Source organism: Anomaloglossus baeobatrachus, chromosome 6, assembly GCF_048569485.1.
Source record: "Anomaloglossus baeobatrachus isolate aAnoBae1 chromosome 6, aAnoBae1.hap1, whole genome shotgun sequence".
In the NCBI taxonomy this organism is placed as follows: Eukaryota; Metazoa; Chordata; class Amphibia; order Anura; family Aromobatidae; genus Anomaloglossus; species Anomaloglossus baeobatrachus.
The window spans coordinates 266,338,941-266,359,986 of NC_134358.1; the positions used below are offsets into that span (position 1 = coordinate 266,338,941).

At 42.3% G+C, this 21,046-nt stretch overlaps 1 protein-coding gene across 2 annotated transcripts in view; it reads right to left on the minus strand.

Annotated features, from left to right (window-relative positions):
• LOC142243200 (cadherin-6-like) overlaps nucleotides 1-21,046 on the minus strand; it is a 431,398-nt gene that overhangs the window by 257,389 nt on the left and 152,963 nt on the right. For both annotated transcript variants that reach the window (XM_075314854.1, XM_075314855.1), the window contains one exon: nucleotides 3,414-3,840. In XM_075314854.1, the coding sequence (XP_075170969.1) occupies nucleotides 3,414-3,698 (285 nt within the window). In that variant the 5' untranslated portion in view covers nucleotides 3,699-3,840. The remainder of the gene's footprint in view (nucleotides 1-3,413; nucleotides 3,841-21,046) is intronic.

A 21,046-nucleotide genomic window follows, 5' to 3' on the forward strand; every position in this document is an offset into this window, starting at 1 on the left:
GGGAAATGACCTGACTATTCCTACAGAAGCTGCTCACTAAAATGTATACATAAAAATATAAAACAACACTAGCGGCGAAGTTACCACGAAAAAGTGACCAGAAAGACACCTAAAAAGAAGCGTCTTCTTTGGTGGGTACGTGAGTTTCTTATAGCTGGCATGTTTATGATTTAATTTCAATGTGGAGAAATATGAAAATGATAAACATTTCAATCTTCATTCTATAATTAAAACATACCGGTAAAAATGTTGAAAAGACCGATCATAGCGAGCAAATGTGCAGATGGTGAGAAAAAATAAACAGCTCTGCATTCTTCGTGACACCTAGCTTATACAGACGCACAGCAGAACTGGAAAGTACATCACATGCTCACGACTGACACTGACTCAGAAACGGGCTGCGCCAAGAAAGAAAGCTGCTCCCCCCGGTCCTATCACCTGAAGACACGATCAATTAAACTGAAGTAATTAAAGGGGTTTTCGTATTTGGACAAACCTTTCTAAAAATGAAGCTGTCCAGGTGATTAGCTAATCTCCAACACTACTCCTTTTGTGGTCACTCGAGCAATGACCAACAAAGGGCAATGTACTATAGTATTCCATGGTCCATCAGAGAGGAGATGTAAGGAGTCCTAGCTAGTTTATATTAATAACCTAAAGGCAGGAGTCAGCGTAGGTAAGTGCACGGAGCAGCACATACCGGTGCCGGCTCATCGGGAGTCATACAGAGACATTATTATTGTGCCCAGTTCTGTAATATAATTGTTTTATAAAGCACCACCTCCCTACCAGTAGTGGTCCCTGAGATCAGCTGTCTAATGTGGAGAGGACAGACATCTATAGAAAGTGACACGTAATTCTCCCGTCATTTTGCAATAAGGAAAACCAATTTTATAGAAGCTCTGCAGATGGAGAATATTTTTTCCTGTGTTGCTTTTCAGCCTCCCGTGCATGAGATCAGGCCTTAGGTGCACATAGACAGTGACAGCTTACATGAGCTGCCTGTCTGCTTATCTATATAGGCTGTACATATCTCATACATACAGAGCAGGCTACATGAGTACACAGGCCACCGAGAAACATATGGACGCACTTATCAATAGAGGCGTCAAAATGGTGCAACGTGCTGCAAATGGAGCAAATGGCATAGGACGAAAACATAGTTGACTTGACTCCTCGTTACATTTAGAGGAATAACGTGTTATATATTTGGTCTATTTATGAATGTTCTTAGTCACCCCACTTATGTAAATTAAGTACAAACAGTTTAGCAATTTTTCTTTCAATGGTATTCTAGTTAATAAATCTTCTGCATTCCGCAGCTCGGAAAGTGCCCTGTAGGTGGGATATATCTACATTAATGTGAAGACTGTAATACATTCACATATATGATAGTATGAAGATATAAATAATATAGCAGTATGTCAAAGTGTTTCACTTCGCATGATAAGCGTGGAATATTTTGTTTACTGTAAAAAAAAGTATATATAAGAATTATACATATCAACATATATTAATCTTTCACTATTGAATTCCCCAAATAATTGGAGAAAATGCACTATAAGGCAGCAGCCATGCAACTTGTGTGTGAGAAAGAGCAGTAGATCAGACTGTGGGAGGTGTAATAAAAGGGGTTGTGCATTAAAATGAAGTTATCACCTGTTCACCGGATAGTTGTTACTTGTTGATCATTGGGGGTCTGACCGCCTGTACCCACACAGATTGGCAGAACAAGGCACTTTTAAACCCTGCTAGATTGGAGTGGCAGTGCACTAGCTCTTCTTTTTTCCGCCAGTTCCATACATTATGAATGGAGCAGTAGTCTGGTATCAAAACCCTTCCATTTTTTAAGGGGGATAAAAATTGTCCATTCTGAAAATCCGTGGTGTCCAAGCGGTTGGACACCCAGTGATCAGCAAATTATCACCTATCCTCAGGATAGGTGATAACTTGTTTTCCCTACTAAATGCTTATCAGGGTATGCTCCAGCAAAGGAAACCATGACAAGCCAGGCAAGTTTAGTATTGCATGGCGGCTAGAGATGAGCAAATCTGTTGAAGTTTGGATTTGGCAGGTTCAACTGGACTTTAGATAAAGATCAGTTATGGACCCGGACTTGACCTGAATCCAAATGGAAGTCAGTATTTGGGCAGTTCGGCTTTGCCCACATGCAACCAGCCATAAACTGAGCATTTCCGGGGGAGAGAGGGTTTGTTTTTTTCTGTAGATACTAAATCTGATAACACTGATTTTCCCACAGTGTGAGCCGCTGAAACACTGCAAGCAGCTGGCATTGGGCCGAGCACCGAGCGTGCCTGAGCACAGCGATGCTCAATTGAGTAGTTAGAATAGGTAAAGCACCCGAACTCCGAACTTGAACACTGATTCTTTTGTAAAGTCCATGTTCGGTACGAAAACAGAACTTTATTGCACCATCTCTAATGGTGGCGATTCAAATGATTGGTCACGCCATGTAATACAAGGGCAACATGCCATAACAAGGTACTACAAAGACAACCTCCTACCACTGGATGAGTTGGAATGTAATGGCTCACATCATAAAAAGAATCTATCAGTGGAGACTGTCGGGTGATCCTGGGGTTGTACAGGAATAGAAAAACATGGCTGCTCACTTCCAATAGCAGTGCCACACCAGTTCACATGATGTATGTTTTTTACAGCTCAGTCTTATTCACTTCAATGGTTCAGAGCTGCAATACAAAACACCAACCATGGTCCCGAGTGGGGCTGTTCCTAAAAGAAAGCAGCATCGCTCTCCTAATCCTGAACACCTTTACTTTATGATGAAAGGGATAATTTCTTACCCAGTCGCAAAATATTTTTTCACACAATATAATGTGCCAAATTTGGTGTGAAAAGGGCCAAATGCTGTAATGGTTAGTCTTTAGCTTTCCATCCACATCATGAGCTAAAATTCATATACTCAATTTTAATGTGATTTCTGACTGGCAGTCGCTATTCAAAGTCACTTGAAATAACCTAAATTAAACTGGAGAGCATGAGGTGCAAAATTCTGAAAAACACTCTTTTTATTATATTACTGGACGTGTAAAATACCAGTGTTTCTCTCTTTCAGTAATACTCAATACCTTTGTCTCAATCCCACAAAGTGCTGTTCAACACATGCAGCAGGAATCCTGCCAAAATGTCAGGGAAGGGAATGATTAGCTGCAAACATTTTTATAATTGGTTGGAGATTTGCAGGCCATGTATCTAGTGTGGCAGCTCCTCTTTTCTCCCACAAGCCACTCATCTAGTTACCGATAGCAGATGCTGGCTTTATAACCCCGGTAGTAAATTACCGAGAGACTGCACTTTTCGACCCAACTGTCTCCACCGTCTGCCATGCCATTCCAATATCTAGATTTAAAACTTGAACATAGATACAATACCTTGCCAACATATTGGGGATCTGTGCCCGTATATTCCTCAAGAAGAAAAAATTGATTCCACATCCAGCTTCTCTTAGAACGGCTCTTTTCAAGGTCATTTCCTTGGTTGGGTTCATTTCCTTGGTTGGGTTCATTTCCTTGGTTGGTTTCATTTCCTTGGTTGGCTTCTAGGTCTTCTGTTGGCTCCACAGTAGGAGTAGTCCTTTCTGGAAGAGGAGTGGTACAGCTTTTCTGGGGCTGATTAACCCAAAAAACAAGAAATAAAAAGCATCCAAAAGTCCTCATATTGCAGTATCAAAGCTGTGAGCGGAAAGCATACACACTTGAAGTTCCTTCTTTAATTCCCAAACCAGGTTATTTCTTCTATTGTATTCGGCATCAATCTTCTTGCTGTCCCATTTCTAGGTCTCTGACTCTCAGAGGATATCTGCAAGAAAATCCAACAGAAATTATAATTTGACATTACTGGACCTACAGCTCTACAGTTAAACAAACAATAAAGCCAAGTAAAATGTGCCTGGCTGCTAGTGTTCCCTCTGTGATGACTGCCATGATAAAATGAGGCTATGGATTTTAAAAATTCATGGAAAACATCAATTCACGCTGGAAATATGTCTATTTTATACTGATTTACCGCGTCTATATCCCTCTGCTTACGAGGGAGTGAGATAAAAATGCTCATCAACCCGAGCTACACTGTGATGTGCATCATAGCGGCAAGGAAATTGTGTTCTGTACAGAGATACAAAAGGTTAAAAAGTATGCCCGAGTGTACAATACATTATGCAGGGAGGGGGAACTGGGGAAATATTAGTAAAATACGACAGAACATATTGTACTACATGTGAGGAATTTCCTAATAAGACCTACGCTAACATTCATTGTGATGCAAGACGCAACCGTTCACCCTACTGTGAAAACAGGAATTTGTTAAACAAGTTGACTGTAACATTGGATTAAAATACATTCATTAAATGATACTGAGAGAGGAGATACATGGTGTAACTGCAGGAGTGGAAATAACATTACCGAGGCACTCCGGCGTATACCAATGCTCAGGTATCTGCAGAGAATCACCACATTATGTAACTAAATGTAAGGCTTCAGTTTCACTTGCGTACAGCTTCCGATGCGAGAGCATCAGAAGCGATATGCTAATAACCCTCTGCTGTGAGCGTGAGCCGAGAGTCCTGCGACTGTGATGCGATTTTCCGATCGGATCACAGCTGTGGAGAAGAGGGAGGGAACTTTCTCCCTCTCCTCCCCTGCCTGTCTCTATGTACTTCGCACTGCAGTCGGATGACATGCGAGTGCAGTGCAATGTTTCACAAGCACCCATAGGCTTGTATGGGTGCGTGTGAGCCGAGAGTCGCTGCCAAACACAGCATGCTGCAATTCATTTCTTATGCTGAAATGGCATGAGAAATCAATCGCAGATGGACCCTGCCTCATGGTTTTGCACTAGAGTGAGAGCAATAAGATGTTTTATTAGATTGCACTTGTCCATGCAAAACGCAAGTGGAACCGAGGCCTAAAGCTTAGCTTCCTCAGTGTCTCACTTCAAACAGCCGCACCTGGCACCCCGAAAATAATGAAGGGCCATCATGTATGGCATGATCGGATAAAATCCACCACAGTAGAAGGTTCTGGAACTTTGGGACTCCTTTATATGCCCAAATAATGCATAAGAACAGGTCTACTCATAAGACATCCGCCCTAACACCCTAGAGAATGGTCAATTTTTCATTTTTGCATTTTTTGTTTTTTCCCTCCTCTTCTCCCAAAAACCATACTTTTTTCTACTTTTATGCCCACATACCCATATGGAGGCTTGTTTTTTTGAGGGACAAATAATAATTTAGAATGACACCATTAGTTTTACTGGAACTCGGGAAAAAAAATTCAAGTTTAGTGAAATACACAAAAACTGCAATTTCACATTTGTTTTTTTATGGCGTCTATTGTGATATACTGTTTTCATTTTGAAGTCTTAGAGGTGCGTGAGAGTTTTTTTTATTTTTTCAGGGTGCTGTAATGCTTTTATTAATATCATTTTGGGGTTGATGCCACATTTTGATTGCTTTCTTATAGATTTCTTTTTCTTCTGTGCTGCAGAGAACAAAACATTTTTTTTCTCTTTATAGTTCTAACCATTTGGTTAATGTTATGTTTTGGTAGATTGGACTTTTATAGATGCAGCAATAACAATTTTTTTAAAGTTTTTTAAAGATTTTTATTTTAAATGAGGGAAAGAAATGGCAATTTTTTTTAATTTATTTATTTTTTTAATATTTGTCAATACATTTTCTTTTACGATTTACTTTATGTTTTTTAACCACTTTAGGGAACTAGAATCTGTGATTGACCGATTGCTTAAACCGTATATAGCAATTGTATAGTATTGCTGTGTATAGCACAAATCATCATCCCCTATGAACCACCGTTAGAGGTTTGCATTCACAGGAGTACTGTCATGACAGGCACAGGCCCCCGGCTGTCATCATCTGCTGGGAATGGGGAAGGCTCAGCTCCTGACCCCGCTCCATTGATCTGCTCTGTACATTCATGGCACTTGTCGTCAAAGGTTTAAAGAGAACCAGTCAGGTCTCCTGACTGCCTATGACCACTACTATAAAAGTATGAATGGGGCTTTCTTTAATATGATAAGATCTATTATGTTGCATACTAAAACTTAAATCTTAAAAATCAACTTTTATTCTGCATCATTGAATATGCTAATCTAATCATGTTACCTTGGGCGTCATTGAAAGCCTGTATAATTGTCCTACCATAACAAATATTGTATGCAGGATTTTAGCCACACCTAGGAAGGCATAATTAGAAGATCAGAAGAAAGTCTAGTCTTGGGGGCAAAAAAGGCACACCTTATTAGCATATGCATTAATGCAGTAAAAGTTAATTTTTCCAAGTCCTCATCAGAATAAAGAATCTGCATCCACACGACTACAGTGTCAGTTGTGGATAGTAAGGGGACTTGACCAGTTTCCTTTAGTGTAGCATAACCATGCATGAAAACTGTCCTAAGTAAATGGACTAGTGTTGGCTGTAGCCAACAACCAGATCCATGCTTCCATTTTAATAGCAAGTTTAACCCATAAATGAAAGAATGTGATTGAACTTAGACATCTGACAAGCCTGAGAACCCATAGTTCATTACAGCTAGGCTTAAAGCCACTTCTGTCAAAGCAAAACATCAAGGATAGACTGACATTCAGTAGAAAGTACAGAGATTGGACTCTAGAGGATTGGGGTAAAGTTATTTTCTCTGATGAAGTCTTCCTCAGACTGTTTGAAGCGTCTTGGAAGAATGGTTGTGTGGATAAGAAAATAGTGAGCGCTACCATGCGTGTTGAGTCATGCCAACAGTAAAACATCCTGAGAACAGTCATGTGTGGCGGCTCTTCAATTAAGGCAGTGGACTCACTCACAATTTTGCCTAAGCACACTGTCAGAATAAAGAATTGGATCTAAATATCCATCAAGAGCAACTTCTCCATCTGACAATCCAGTAGAAGTTGGGAATAAACAATTATTTTTCCATGATGATGGAGCGCTAAGCCACAAGGCAAAAGTGATAACTAAGTAAAGTGAACAAAACATTGACATTTATGGTCCATGTCCAGGAAACTCTCTAGATCTCCATCATGTTTTTCTTTTGCTGAGTTTTGTGACAGGCTCAGGTTGGGCTTCCTCTCATACCATCCTAGATCACACACATTAAACGTGTTTTATTACTTTAGGCACACAAGGGGTTACTGTCAGTTTCTGTTTTTCAGCAGCAGACTCTGCTAAGTTTATCATCTGGTCCAGCTGATGTCCCCTACCAGCCTGGATAAAAACCCACTGCTTCCAGCAGGAGGTGCCGGTTAGTCCGGATCTTTCTGGAGAGCTTGGTCCGGAGGTGGACGGACGCATTCCTTCCTGCTTCACTAGTCTGGTATTTGGTTGTGTGGTATTTCTCCCTGGCGTTGTTACTTTCCCCTTACCCTTCTCGGTTCCCGTTCACTCCCGTGTGTTTTCCCCTGCTGGCTGTTTATTGGTGCCTGAGTGTTGTTGTTACCCCCATCTGTGGTTTTTGTTAGTGGAGTTTCGGGGATCTACGTCCCAGTCTGTCCCCTTGCGTGGTGGGTGTGGAGGGGACATTATCACCAGGGCTAGGACAGGAGATAGGGAGAGGCTGGGGACTCAGACGTCGCTTCCATTAAGCATAATTATGGGTTGAGGGTCAGCCTAGGATCCCTCCTTAGCTTGAGGGTAAGGCAGCGGCCCCCCAACCACTCACTCTCCCAATCCGGCCATGCTAGGCGTGACAACCTCAATCCAAATGAGAACCTGTGAACTATCCTAAAAAAGCAGGTGGACAAACAAAACACAGAAATTGTCATAAATTGCGAGCATTAATTAGCCATGGGTTCCATTCAGTCAGGATTTGGCCCAGAAGCTGATATCCAGCAGCCAGGGCGAATTGCAGAAGTCTTGGAAAATAAGGGGCTACACTGTAAATATTGCATAAACTTTGTATAAACTTGATGGATTTGTCAATGAAAGACTAAAAACTTCTGAAATGTTTACAACTGTACTTCAGAATCTACAAATAAGCATCTGACTACGGTAAATGATCTACATACATTGAAGCAGCAACATTTGTGAAAACCAAAATTTGTCAGTCTTGAAACTTTTGGCTATAATTTGCTGGTGAATTTCACCGAAAGCCAAGAAATCTAACAGGAAATTTGAGTACCCAGAGAATCTCTAAGCAAACACAGGGAGAAAATACAAATGTTGTGCAGACTTCCCCATTATGCCCTGCTGTTATGACATCATCTGGTTTACGCCAATTTAATGAGCGAATTATCAAACGTGGATAAGCAGATCAGTGTGTCCTATTGACGCACCGCCAGGTGACAGTCTGGCGGTATATACTATGTATGACAGAGCTGGTTTCCATCTCCAAATTTACTTTGTAAGTGGATTACACAGATCATATTGAAACTAAATGTTTTTCTCTCTCTCCCATCACAAAAACTAAGAGTGTTATATATGTACACTGACAAGCAAAAGGGTAACAATGTTTTGAACCTTTGACTTTCATGTTCCATATCTCACCATCCACTACAGCTTTGGGCTTGAAACTACTTTCATTTTATAGACAATCATCTTGGCTATCTCATACATAAATGTGACTTGCAACTATTTAGCATATGATGAGTTATGCAGATTCTTGCCTTGTCACTGCATTGTTACTGTTTTGCTCCTAAAAATATAAATTTAAATATTTATTATACATCCCTCATCTCTAATGACCAGAAACAAAATTAAAGGCTGTGGTCACAGAGCTCATGAGTATACCACTCACTCTGCCTACCCCTGTGTTCTCTACGACAAAGCCACTTTGGCAGCATCTTATCTAGCTGAGAACAAAAGGATCAGCAATCTGAAATTGGACATGCTGGATCATTATTTCCTTTGACATCACCTATCATTAGAGTGTTATCTGACCACGCCAATATCGGTAGGTCCAGCAGACATTTAGGGGATGTGCACACGATAAGTATTTGGTGCAGACATTTCTGCACCATTTCTGCATGTCTTGGCAGGAAATTTGGGTGTTTTTGATTTGTTTTTTTACATTCAATTTTGGTGCAGATTTTTCCCTACTACTTAGTATGGGTGAAATCTGCAATTAAAATGCTAAAAGAATTCACATGCTGCAGGTTTAAATCTGCCTCAAATTTGCATGTGAAAAATAAGTAACATGTCCACTAGACTTCAGTATTCTCATTCATTTTGCTGGCAACAGGAAACGCTTCAGGTGTTGTGACAAATCTGCAGTGAAACACGCATTAAAAAATGCAATGTGTGCACACAACCTTAATGTGCACAGGGTCTTTAGTGAATGAAAAAAATGGCCTCGCTATATGAGTTAGTACATTGCCTTGAAAAGTGTTCATACCCTGTGAACTTTTTCACATTTTTTTACGTTTGCACCCACAAATGTAGAAATATTTTATTGGGCTTTTATATGATATGCTAACACTAAGGGGTACTTTGCACGCTGCGACATCTCTAGCTGATGATAGCGATGCCGAGCGCGATAGTACCCGCCCCCGTCGCACATGCGATATCTTGTTATAGCTGCCGTTGCGAACATTATCGCTATGGCAGCTTCACACGCACTTACCTGCCCTGCGACGCTGCTCTGGACGGAGACCCGCCTCCTTCCTAAGGGGGCGGGTCGTGCGGCGTCACAGCGACGTCACATGGCAGGCGGCCAATAGAAGCGGAGGTGCGGAGATGAGTGGGACGTAACATCCCGCCCACCTTCTCCCTTCCGCATAGCCGATGGAGGCAGGTAAGGAGAAGTTCCTGGCTCCTGCGGCTTCATACACAGCGATGTGTGCTGCCGCAGGAACGAGGAACAACATCGTACCTGTCGCTGCAGCAAAATTATGGAAATATCCGACACTACACAGATCACCGATTTACGACGCTTTTGCGATCGTTTATTGGTGCATCTAGGCTTTACACGTTGCGACGTCATTACTGGCGCTGGATGTGCGTCACTTTCGATTTGACCCCGATGACATCGCAGTAGCGATGTTGCAACGTGCAAAGTACCCCTAAGAAGCAAGCATTTGTGAAGTGTACAGGAAATGATAGATGGTTTTCTAAATATTTTAAAAATAAAAATACTTTGTGGGACAACCTTTCACTGCAATTACTGCTGCAAATCTTTTGTGCTACACGTCCACCACCTTTGCTCATCTAGACGCTGAAATGTTTGCCCATTCTTCTTTGTAAGCTAGTTTTATTTCAGTGAGATTGGATGGAGGCGTCTGTGAATAGCGAAAGTCTTGTCACAGATTCCCAATGGGATTTAGGTCTGGATATTGACTGTGCTATTCACACACATGAATATGCTTTGATCTAAACCATTGTTCCGAAAGGAAAAGGCATTTATTGACCTGCGCTGTCATCAAGACATGGAATCATGAGCTTTAAAAATAGCTGGTAATTGAGCCTACACGTTTCGAAGTCTCCGACTTCCTCATCAGGACTTTAAAAAGATATCTAAACTATTCCATTGTAGCTCCGGCAGTATGTTTATGGTCGTCCTGCAGAAAGGTGAACGTAAAATGTGGGTGCAACGTGAAAAAATGTGGAAAAGTTCACGGGATATGAATACTTTTTCAAGGCACTTTATATAGAACTAGATATACAGCTCTCATCTATTAATTTAGCTAGAGGGGCATTAATTTCAAAATAATTTTGGTCCCTGTTTTTCTTTAGGTTATGTTAAACGCCCCTATTTTAGATACCATTTACACTGGCCCTGATTTATCCCAGGGTTCTATATACTGTACGGTAATCATATTCTGTCTGAGACGTCTGACACCGGTGGTTTATGATGGGGTGACTCCTTGTTATTGATTAGTTCCTACAATACACTTATTATTATCCAAGTGTCCTCGCACAAGGACTGGCTTAGATAGGCTTTATTGTCTAGGGTGAAGATATCTTTGCCACTTTCAATATCATAGAATAAATGTTACGTTTTAACACTTTAGTCCATCTAAGCCAGTGAATTTGTATAAAATTAGTGCACTATTTGAGTTTTATAGGTCCTTGATGGTGAATACACCCTTTAAGAAATAATATAAGTTAAAAGACTATCTTTTATGGAAAGTTTTTTTTTATTAGTTAAAAACAATGTAGTGTCTTATTCTACTTCGTATATACCATAAAGTTATTCCTAACACCCGATGGGGTGTGGAATATTGGACTTGCAGTATACTCAAGCCATTAATGAAGCACAGTAGCTGCAGTGTCACAAGTTACCGATGGCGAGCTGACAAGTAAAACTAAACAAAACTGATTCTACGCGGAGGTTATCATTAGTAGGACTAAAAAAGTCTAAGACAGTTGCTTGATGCCCAATGAAATGGGGTCTCAGCATTCGAGTCACACTAATAATTATGTTGTCTCTTTAAACCTGTCACCCAGCTGGTGGGTCATTCTAAATCTGTCAGAAATCGCAAGACCTGAAATGTGCAATTGTCTGGCACTGCAAGATTTCTTCCCTTCCCCTCGGTTTCCTCTGCATCCTCGCTCTTTGCCTTCCTCTCTGCCCTATTATAACCACCATGACATTAATACATGCTGCTCTATTCTCCTAGGTACAATTAGAGGAAAAAGAAGACAGTATGATCTGCATGCACCAGGAAATCATACCACATGCCTCACAATATATTGTCACATATATATATATACTTTTTATAACTATATACACCACTTACATTGATGAACATTGTAACCGTTTGTGAGCGTTCATATAATGTATTCTTCCAGCATTTAAACAACCTTGCAATTTAACTGCTGGCAAAGGTAAAGAGTGTCGAGTATCTGCCCAAGCGATCGGAAAATGAGACGGTACACAGGGGTTACCGTATCCACAGGAACAGCCGAATGTCCTATTAGAAGCCACCAATTAATGGCTATGACACAAGCAGCGGCAGTAGCGCTTGTATTTCCAGCACAGAAACATGTAGTTAAGCAGTTCCCGAGAAAACATCTGCTTTTTATTTCATTAGATGTGACTAATCAGCTCCTGCGTTCTGCCAACGACGGCAAGCTTTATAATTAGTTACTTACATTATCGTTACTGCCGTTTAATGTCCAGTTGGAAAATATCCGAAATATTACCGCCGCTGTACATGTTGTTTTTTTTTCTCTTTTCGGCCTAATTGACTGCTAGATAAATAAGTAAGACAGAAACAACACCTTCCCGAATAAATTGACACAAAGACGTTGTTACCGCGGGAAGCTCTATGATTCCGGTGACATTTATTACTAGTTGCCGAGCACTTGACATACAGTTACCATGTAAGCGCAAAGGTAGAAAATGACAGAAAAGGTTTTCTTGTTTTACCACCTCGCCCCGCGTTGTCTGGTAAACTTATGTAAGCAGCGAGGGATACAGCACAATCCTAATTAAGGTGGAAGATGAGAAATGAAATGATTTTCGGCTGCTAATCCAATCGCAACGAGGTGCGAGCGCTCCAAACCCGCTCCGTTCATTTTCTTTCCGACGGCAAAGATATTGGGCAATAATTATATCTAAAACATCTCCGGGAAGCTGGCACAATTATAAATTCAAGCACTTTATAGGTTAATAAATCTTGTTAATTTACTTGTCTCATTCACTTGCAGGTCCTGTTAACACTGCTAAATATACAATAGCAAAGGGACGGAAATCAATATTAATATCTGGGCAATGAAAATGAATAAGTGCGCTCTTTTTTTTCGGCGAGTGACCCATCCAGATTTCAGATCCATCTAAAGTAGGTCACGGAAAAGGATAAATTCTGTAATAAGTCCCTGGTTTATTGGGCAGCTCAATTATTAAGGGGGATGTAACCTTTCACATGAAATGATTTCAGCTTGTGTTTCTGTATTCAAACTTTGCTTCTTTTGGCTGTTCTGCTGGGCATCCTGCCACTCTATGAGGCCATTGATAATTAGCTGCCTCATTTAAAGAGGTTATCCACTAATTTTACATTGATTCCTTAGGATAGGTCATCAATGCATGCTTGGCCGCTTTCCGACACCCTGCACCCCCGCTGTTCTCGGTGACCGGTAATGCTCAGTTCTGGAGCTGCTATGTCTTCTGATCAGTAAATGATGCTATGGAGGAGAGAGCAAAATAGGGTCTTACCCAGTAAGGAAATGAGACACAAAAGGATCACGGTACACTCACCTCAGGTTGTGAGAGTCACAACCCCTATGTCACACATTCAATAATAGTATCCGCTGCAGCCCCAAAATGTAGGGTAAGTAGTAGGACGTACAAAGAAATCGGGTATATACTGCGCTGATACTCAATGGTATAATAATACAATTCCTTTATTGTTCGTACAGGTCTACGCGTTTCAGAGACATCTGTCTCCTTCCTCAGGACAACAAAGGAACAATACATCCTGCATTTCTATCTACGGCCTATATCTTCTGATAACAGCCGCAGCCGGATACTGCACATCTACCTTGCATTGAAATCAATAGGAGGTGGATACGCAGTACCCGGCCATGACCACTATCAGAAGAGAGGGCAGCTGCACAACGGAGCATTTCCAGCTGCTGCTGCTGCTGACACTGAGAGCAACTAATTAGCAGGCGTGCCGAGTGTCAGACCTCAGCCAATCAGGCATTGATGAGCTATCTTAAGGATAGGACATCAGTATAAAAGTAGTGGACAACCTCTTTAATGGAGAGCTCTTACATAGTAGCTGTCCTGCTGATTGAAGCCTACAATCATTTTCAATGTAAAACTGTCCATTTCTTTCAATCTTGGCTATCATTATGCCTGTACATATGCTTACTGGGGCTATAGAATGTGGGAAGTGGAAATCTGGCTGGACTGTCACTATTCACAGTAATACCCCCTTTATCAATAATAAAAAAAAATATTTTAAATGGACCAGCAAGAAATCAGTTGCGCCAATGGATTTTATCAAAGGGCTAGAATCATAACATCATATGTAGGTCTCTAAAAATAGCAGCCTGCAGCCACCCAAAATTGTCACATCCATTAGATGCAACAATCCCGATGCTTTACCTGGCTCATCCCAATAGGGCAATTGGGGTAATAAGGGGTTAATGGCAGCCCACAGCTGCCACTAAGCCATAGATTAGCAATGGAAAGCGTCTATGACTGGGGTGATGCTGTCGGCAGTTATACCTGCTTTGTCCTCCTCTATTATCTCCATAAGTTACTTTATTTCCTTTGCTTCTTTATTTTCATTTCTATAGAAATTATAGTCTGATTCTCTTGAAGGCACTTTCTCTTTCGGGCATTTTCTATTTATTTATTTTTTTACAATTAGGGTGTTATCAATTTCTTGCTAGGACCCGCACCATGATTTGTTAGTCTTAATTTACTGGGACTCAGAATTACAGTAACTAAAAAAATCATTAACATAATTTAGTAAGGTAAAATTATTATTTGCCTGACGGAATACACTGCAGGTCGCAATCTGCGCTGAGTATAAGGGGGTAGCAACATATATTTGTGGTCATTTTAGGCTGCCAAAGTGGTCAGATGTAGGAATTTTGTAACGTTTCTTATAATTTAATCAGTAGTGTATTATTAGATGTATCTGAAACGCGTCAGTTTAGAATTTCTCGTGTCAATGTTTGTTCTATATATGCTTTTACTGAAGAATAAAGTTCACTTTTTAACTCACTCGAGTGCTGGACACCTCCTCCTTCGATACCCTATATCTTCCCTGTTTGAAGCCTTATGTTATAAGCTCTCCTGATTCACTTTAAAGGGAATTTGTCACCCCTTTGACCGTTTTAATCTATTATTATGGGCATACAGGTAATAGGATGTTAAAAGTAGTCTTATCCTCATAGTAGATGCCTTGTTCCACAAATATTACTTTAGATCGCTATATGCAAATTAGCCTACCAGGCTACTGGGCGTATGCTTCCCTGTAAGAAATCCTCGCTTCCCTGTTTTATTATCCTTCCTGTCACCTCCTCTCAGCGTCACAGTCACAACGTCACGGCTGGAAAATCCTGCACGTGCGCAGTACAGTGATCTTCAGCCTGCGTTTATTCACACCCCCATTGAATCTACTGCGCAAGCGCTGGTGAGTCAGCTCCACTTCTGTTATCGGTGCACTGTTCTACGTTGTCCTCCTGACTTCCAGCCTGCAAAATCACCCAGGTATGTGTGTGTCTGTCTACTCGCCTGCCTACAGACAGGACGTCAGGAGGACAGCTTAGAACAGTGCACTCATAACGGAAGTGGAACTGACTCACCAGCTCATGTGCAGTAGATTCAATGGGGGGAAGTGAATTAACGCAGGCTGAATAACACTCTACTGCGCACGCGTGGGATTTTCCAGCTGTGACTGTGAGAAGAGGATAATAAAGCAGGGAGGCAGGGATTTCTTACAGGGAAGCACCCGCCCAGCAGCCGAAGCACAACGCCCAGTAGCCTGGTAAGCTAATTTACATATAGCTATCTAAAGTAATATTTGTGGAACAAGGCATCTAGTATGAGGTATACAGGTAACACTATTTTCATCGTCCTATTACCTGTATGCCTATAGTAATAGATTAAAATGGTCACAGAGGGTGACAGATTCCCTTTAAATAGTGTAATTTTCAAGAACAGTGGGGATATATATATATACATAGAAACTACTGATGCTCCACATATATACATACATAGAAAAACTACTGATGCTCTACATATATATGTAGAAAAACTACTGATGCTTCACATATATACAGTACATAAAAACACTACTGATGCTCCACAAATATACATAGAAAAACTACTAATGTGCAACATATATACATAGAAAAACTACTGTTGCTCCACATATACTGTATTCATAGAAAAACTACTGATGCTCCACAAATATACAGAGAAAAACTACTGATGCTCCACAAACATACATAGAAAAACTACTGATGTGCCACATATATACATACATAGAAAAACTACTGATGCTCCACAAATATACATAGAAAACTACTGATGTGCCCCATATATACATACATAGAAAAACTACAGATGCTACAGAAATATACAGAGAAAAACTACTGATGCTCCACAAATATACATAGAAAAACTACTGATGTGCCACATATATACATACATAGAAAAACTACAGATGCTACACAAATATACAGAGAAAAACTACTGATGCTCCACAAATATACATAGAAAACTACTGATGTGCCACATATATAGATACATAGAAAAACTACAGATGCTACACAAATATACAGAGAAAAACTACTGATGCTCCACAAATATACATAGAAAACTACTGATGTGCCACATATATACATACATAGAAAAACTACAGATGCTACAGAAATATACAGAGAAAAACTACTGATGCTCCACAAATATGCATAGAAAAACTACTGATGTGCCACATATATACATACATAGAAAAACTACAGATGCTACACAAATATACAGAGAAAAACTACTGATGCTCCACAAATATACATAGAAAAACTACTGATGTGCCACATATATACATACATAGAAAAACTACAGATGCTACACAAATATACAGAGAAAAACTACTGATGCTCCACAAATATACATAGAAAACTACTGATGTGCCACATATATACATACATAGAAAAACTACAGATGCTACACAAATATACAGAGAAAAACTACTGATGCTCCACAAATATACATAGAAAACTACTGATGTGCCACATATATACATACATAGAAAAACTACAGATGCTACACAAATATACAGAGAAAAACTACTGATGCTCCACAAATATACATAGAAAACTACTGATGTGCCACATATATACATACATAGAAAAACTACAGATGCTACAGAAATATACAGAGAAAAACTACTGATGCTCCACAAATATGCATAGAAAAACTACTGATGTGCCACATATATACATACATAGAAAAACTACTAATGCTTCACATATATACATAGAAACTACTGTTGCTCCACATACATAGAAAAACTAATGATGCTCCACATATCTGCATAGGAAAACTACTGTTTCTCCACGTATATACATAGAAAATGTCTTGGTTCTCATCTCTAAAACTTGTCTTTCTGAATGAAGAGATCCTCATGGTTAAAATTTTGCCAGCACTACTGTTTCTGGAACTTCCTTTCTCTCACCTCCAAGCATGTATTGTACCTGCCATTGTCGAACGGCTTGGCAGGACAAAACTGAAAGTCTACTTCTCTGTTTTGAGAGATGCAGTTTTACAGGAGTGCAGGAATATATGATACATTTCATCTGACCACACGTCTTGTAATCAGTCTCGGTGCCTTTGCTTCTAGAAGTGAATTACATCGGACATCAGTAAATAGTAATTTAAACAGAAGACAGAGACCTGGTGGCACTTTTGAGTGAAGTTATAGGTGCAAAACAACATAATTTAATCATAAAGTGATTTGCAGATTGCCTACTTATCACATCGTCGCTCCTTTTAGTCACACACAACAATATCGCTAACGGCGCCGGATATGCGTCACGAACACCGTGACCCTGTTGATCTATCGTTAGCGATATCGTTGTGTGTAAAGTACCCTAAAGAGTTAACAAAAAATGACAAAAAGTGAGATATATACTGACTTTATATAAAGCATGCCTACAAGCCTTCATCACTTGGCTACACTCTTATCATCTTCATACCACACACTATAGGTTTGGGCCTCATCCAGACACTGTAAACCCTTCTTATATACAAAGATGGCAAAGACAACATAGGAAGCGGACTGCTGCGCCTTCTGTGCTTGAATAAACAAATACAATTACGCTCAACTTCTATTTTCTTTTCATATCACATATGGTATGATTATACAAATCATCTTGTGAAAATATATTTCTGTATGAAACGCCTCATTTCTTTATGGAATATTTGGAGGCTCCCAGTGTTTAGATTGCATTGTGTTATGCTGGTTTTTAATGTTGCTTTACTAGAGACGGACTTTTACATTCAAAGGGAAAATGGTCATGTAAAGATAGATGACACAGCACCCTTGTACCGGGGGTTTTATCTTAACTACTACAGAATAAGTTTGGAAATGTAACAGAAGACGCACAACACAGAGGAATAAACTTATCTTGTAAGAAGTGTAAGGAGTCATTTTAACATTAACATTGCTAAAGGTTTATAAATCTGGGTAAATCAGCTATTATTATTGGACCTTTGTGTGCCCCTGGCTGAGCCGTCCACCGGATAGGAGCAATCAGCACCAGCAGATATAAGTCAAAATTCACAATGGTTGTATAAGGGTTAATACCGCGCCGCCGTGAATGAGAGGAAACTCCAAGAACATTTTGTAACGGGGTGCCAGGGGTGCCTCGGGGATTGTAGTCATGGCCCCTTCTGCTAGGCTTACCCCTGGTGCCACCGTCACTTTGGGGACAGGAGATGACTTGGTGGGGCAGAGTGTGGTGGTGCAGACGCCGTCGTCAGTTGTACAGAGACTCTGCAGACATGGATCAATTGAACCAGCAGGCATTTTATTAAACCCTTCTTCTTCACAGAGGCACAACACTTCAGATAACTTCACACTTCTTGGCTGAGGGACTTCTTGGCTGAGGGGAAAAGCCTGATCCTGACGTCTTCTCCAGTGGGGATGTGCCCGGCTAATCTACTTCACCTGGCTCCCACTACGGCTATCACAGACCGGACCCACACCAGTACTGCTTCACACTTGAGGTTCCGCCTTCTCCTCTTCTCTCCGGCTTTCCTATTCACCCAGCTCCCACACTCTGCCCCTTCTCTGCTTCTTCTCTCCCGTCCCGGACACAACTGCCTTCTGGATCTAACTTTTTTCTTTACAACTCTCCTTCTCCCTCCCCTTTCTGCTGCCGCCTCCTCCTTTCCTCTGCCCTGTTTCTGTGGAGACAGCCGTCCCACCCGGCCACTAGGGGAACCCCTAAAAACAGTGCATAAAACAATAAAACATTTTTATTAAATAACATTAACATTCCGGGGAAACTGTACCTCATTGTAAGGGGTCTGCCCACCCCTTACATACCTCCCCTCTTTAAGCCTAAGCCTCCCGGCAAGGCACAAACCTAAAAACACATGTATGTAATAAAGTCAGTATAATAAAACTACAAGCATGTTCACCTTAGGGCACGCGCAAGGGGCGCACCAGTCCGGCGCCCGGAGTCCCTCCTGGGAGCTCCCGGTCTTAGTAGGTAACGTGCCCGGAGGCCTTCAGTAAGCACTCCCGGTCTTTGTAGATTTTCTGCCCGGAGGCTTTGCAGCACTCCTGGTCTTAGACGGCAGGAACACAAAAAAGCAAAGTTTTCTTTAACCACACGGAGGAACCCCTGGCTCAGTCCAGCGTCAGGCTCCTTCCGGGCTTAGCAGCTTGAACCGATTGCAAACAGCAGAACTTTTCCGGCTCTGAACAATGCCGGTATTTAACATAAACAGGTCCACTATCTTCCGGTCTTACGGTTTACTCAGGGTGATACGCACGTTGCCATTCAGCCCGTTGAGCCTTCACATAGTCAGACAAGGACTGACCAGGCAACCGGTGCAGCCTCCGGAAGGGCTCGTAATTGACGGCCGGCTCTGATGTCCCGGTCTCCGGTCTTGTCTCCTCAACCCCCGACGGGGGTGATGGGGTCGCTGCACGGGACGGCTGGGGGCTGCCCATGACAATCACCGGGTGAGTAACCAGGCTCTGTTGAATAGCCAGCACCGCCGGGGTCCCCTTCTCTGGGTCAGCGCTCGGTCCGGGCATGACTTCCGGGGCTACGGCCAGTGTGCTTCTCGGGTGGGAGATCTCCGCCAGTACCGGCCTTTGCTGTGCACGCCGCCGGTATTGGCATTCCTCCCACTCGATTTCTTGCTGCCATTGGGCAGCCTCTTGGGTAGTGGGCATCCGGGTCACTCCGACCGCAAAAAGGCCCCGGCATCCCACCTCTCTCATGAACCGCACCTTCTCTCCCGGGTATAAAGTATGCAGGCATTGCGGTAGGCCTTCAGTGTTCAGGTTCACCCGGTTATAAAAGTAATGGTCACCGGTCTCTTCATCCTCGATGAAACCATAACCCTCTTTCTGGTTGAACTTTACCACAGTTCCGACGGTACACTGTCGCTCGAATTCATCACTCCGGGGACCGGCCATCATTTCACGGGCCACGGTCTCGGCCAGCAAGCGCTCCTGTACCGGGTCGGGTTCTGGTGATGGAGACTTCTGCCGAATCTGGGACGACGGCTGCACTGGATCCCAGAAGAAACCCCACTCGTCCTTTTCTAGCTCCCGGGCGTGTGGTTCTTCCGGGGCCGGAACTGTTGCGGGGGTGGAAGATCCCACCGCGACTGGCGGGGGTATCTCCGGGCACGGGTATGGGGTTCCCAGGAGTCTGTTTCCCGACGGCAGCTGTGCGGTGTACGTAGCTCGGACCTCGGTCGTGGTCTCTCCGGTCGCGGCGTCCCAGGTCGTAACCCAGGTAACTTTCGTGGGCCGCTCCGGTCCTCCGGGTACAGCCGGTAGGTTGAGAGGAAGTCCTTCCGCAGCTGCAGCCTGCTTCGGGGATCCCCTGCCCAGATTAGTTGCTGCTAGCGCGGCCACCACATCTTGCTGCTTTCCTGCGGTCTCCGTCTTGCTTGCAGTCAGCGTCTCTGGTAATGGCGGCGGGGTCAGTGGAGATGCTGGAGGAAGTGGAGGCGGGCCTACTTTTCCCGCTCTTGGGTATACTCCACCCCCAGTCTCCCACATCAGGTCGACCCCTCCGCGGCGGTTCTTCTTTTTTTCTGGAACACCGCCCACTTCACATGTTTTTCTCAGCATCCTGGGGCCAGCACCTCCCCTCTTTGGGCGGAGTACTCCGTACTTCTTTTTCTTCACCGGCCAGCCCCAGGCTCTTCTTTTGGCGCCAATTCTTCGCGCGCTTTCTGTGTCCTTGAAGACGACGGCCATCTTGCCACCATCTTGTGCCCGGTCCAACGCCTCAGGCACTACTTCTTCTTCCCACCAAGGGATCGGGACTCTTCGCCAATAATCCGGATCCTGTGCCCTAGGCACCACTTGGTCTCCATCTTCTTGAGTCGGGACCCC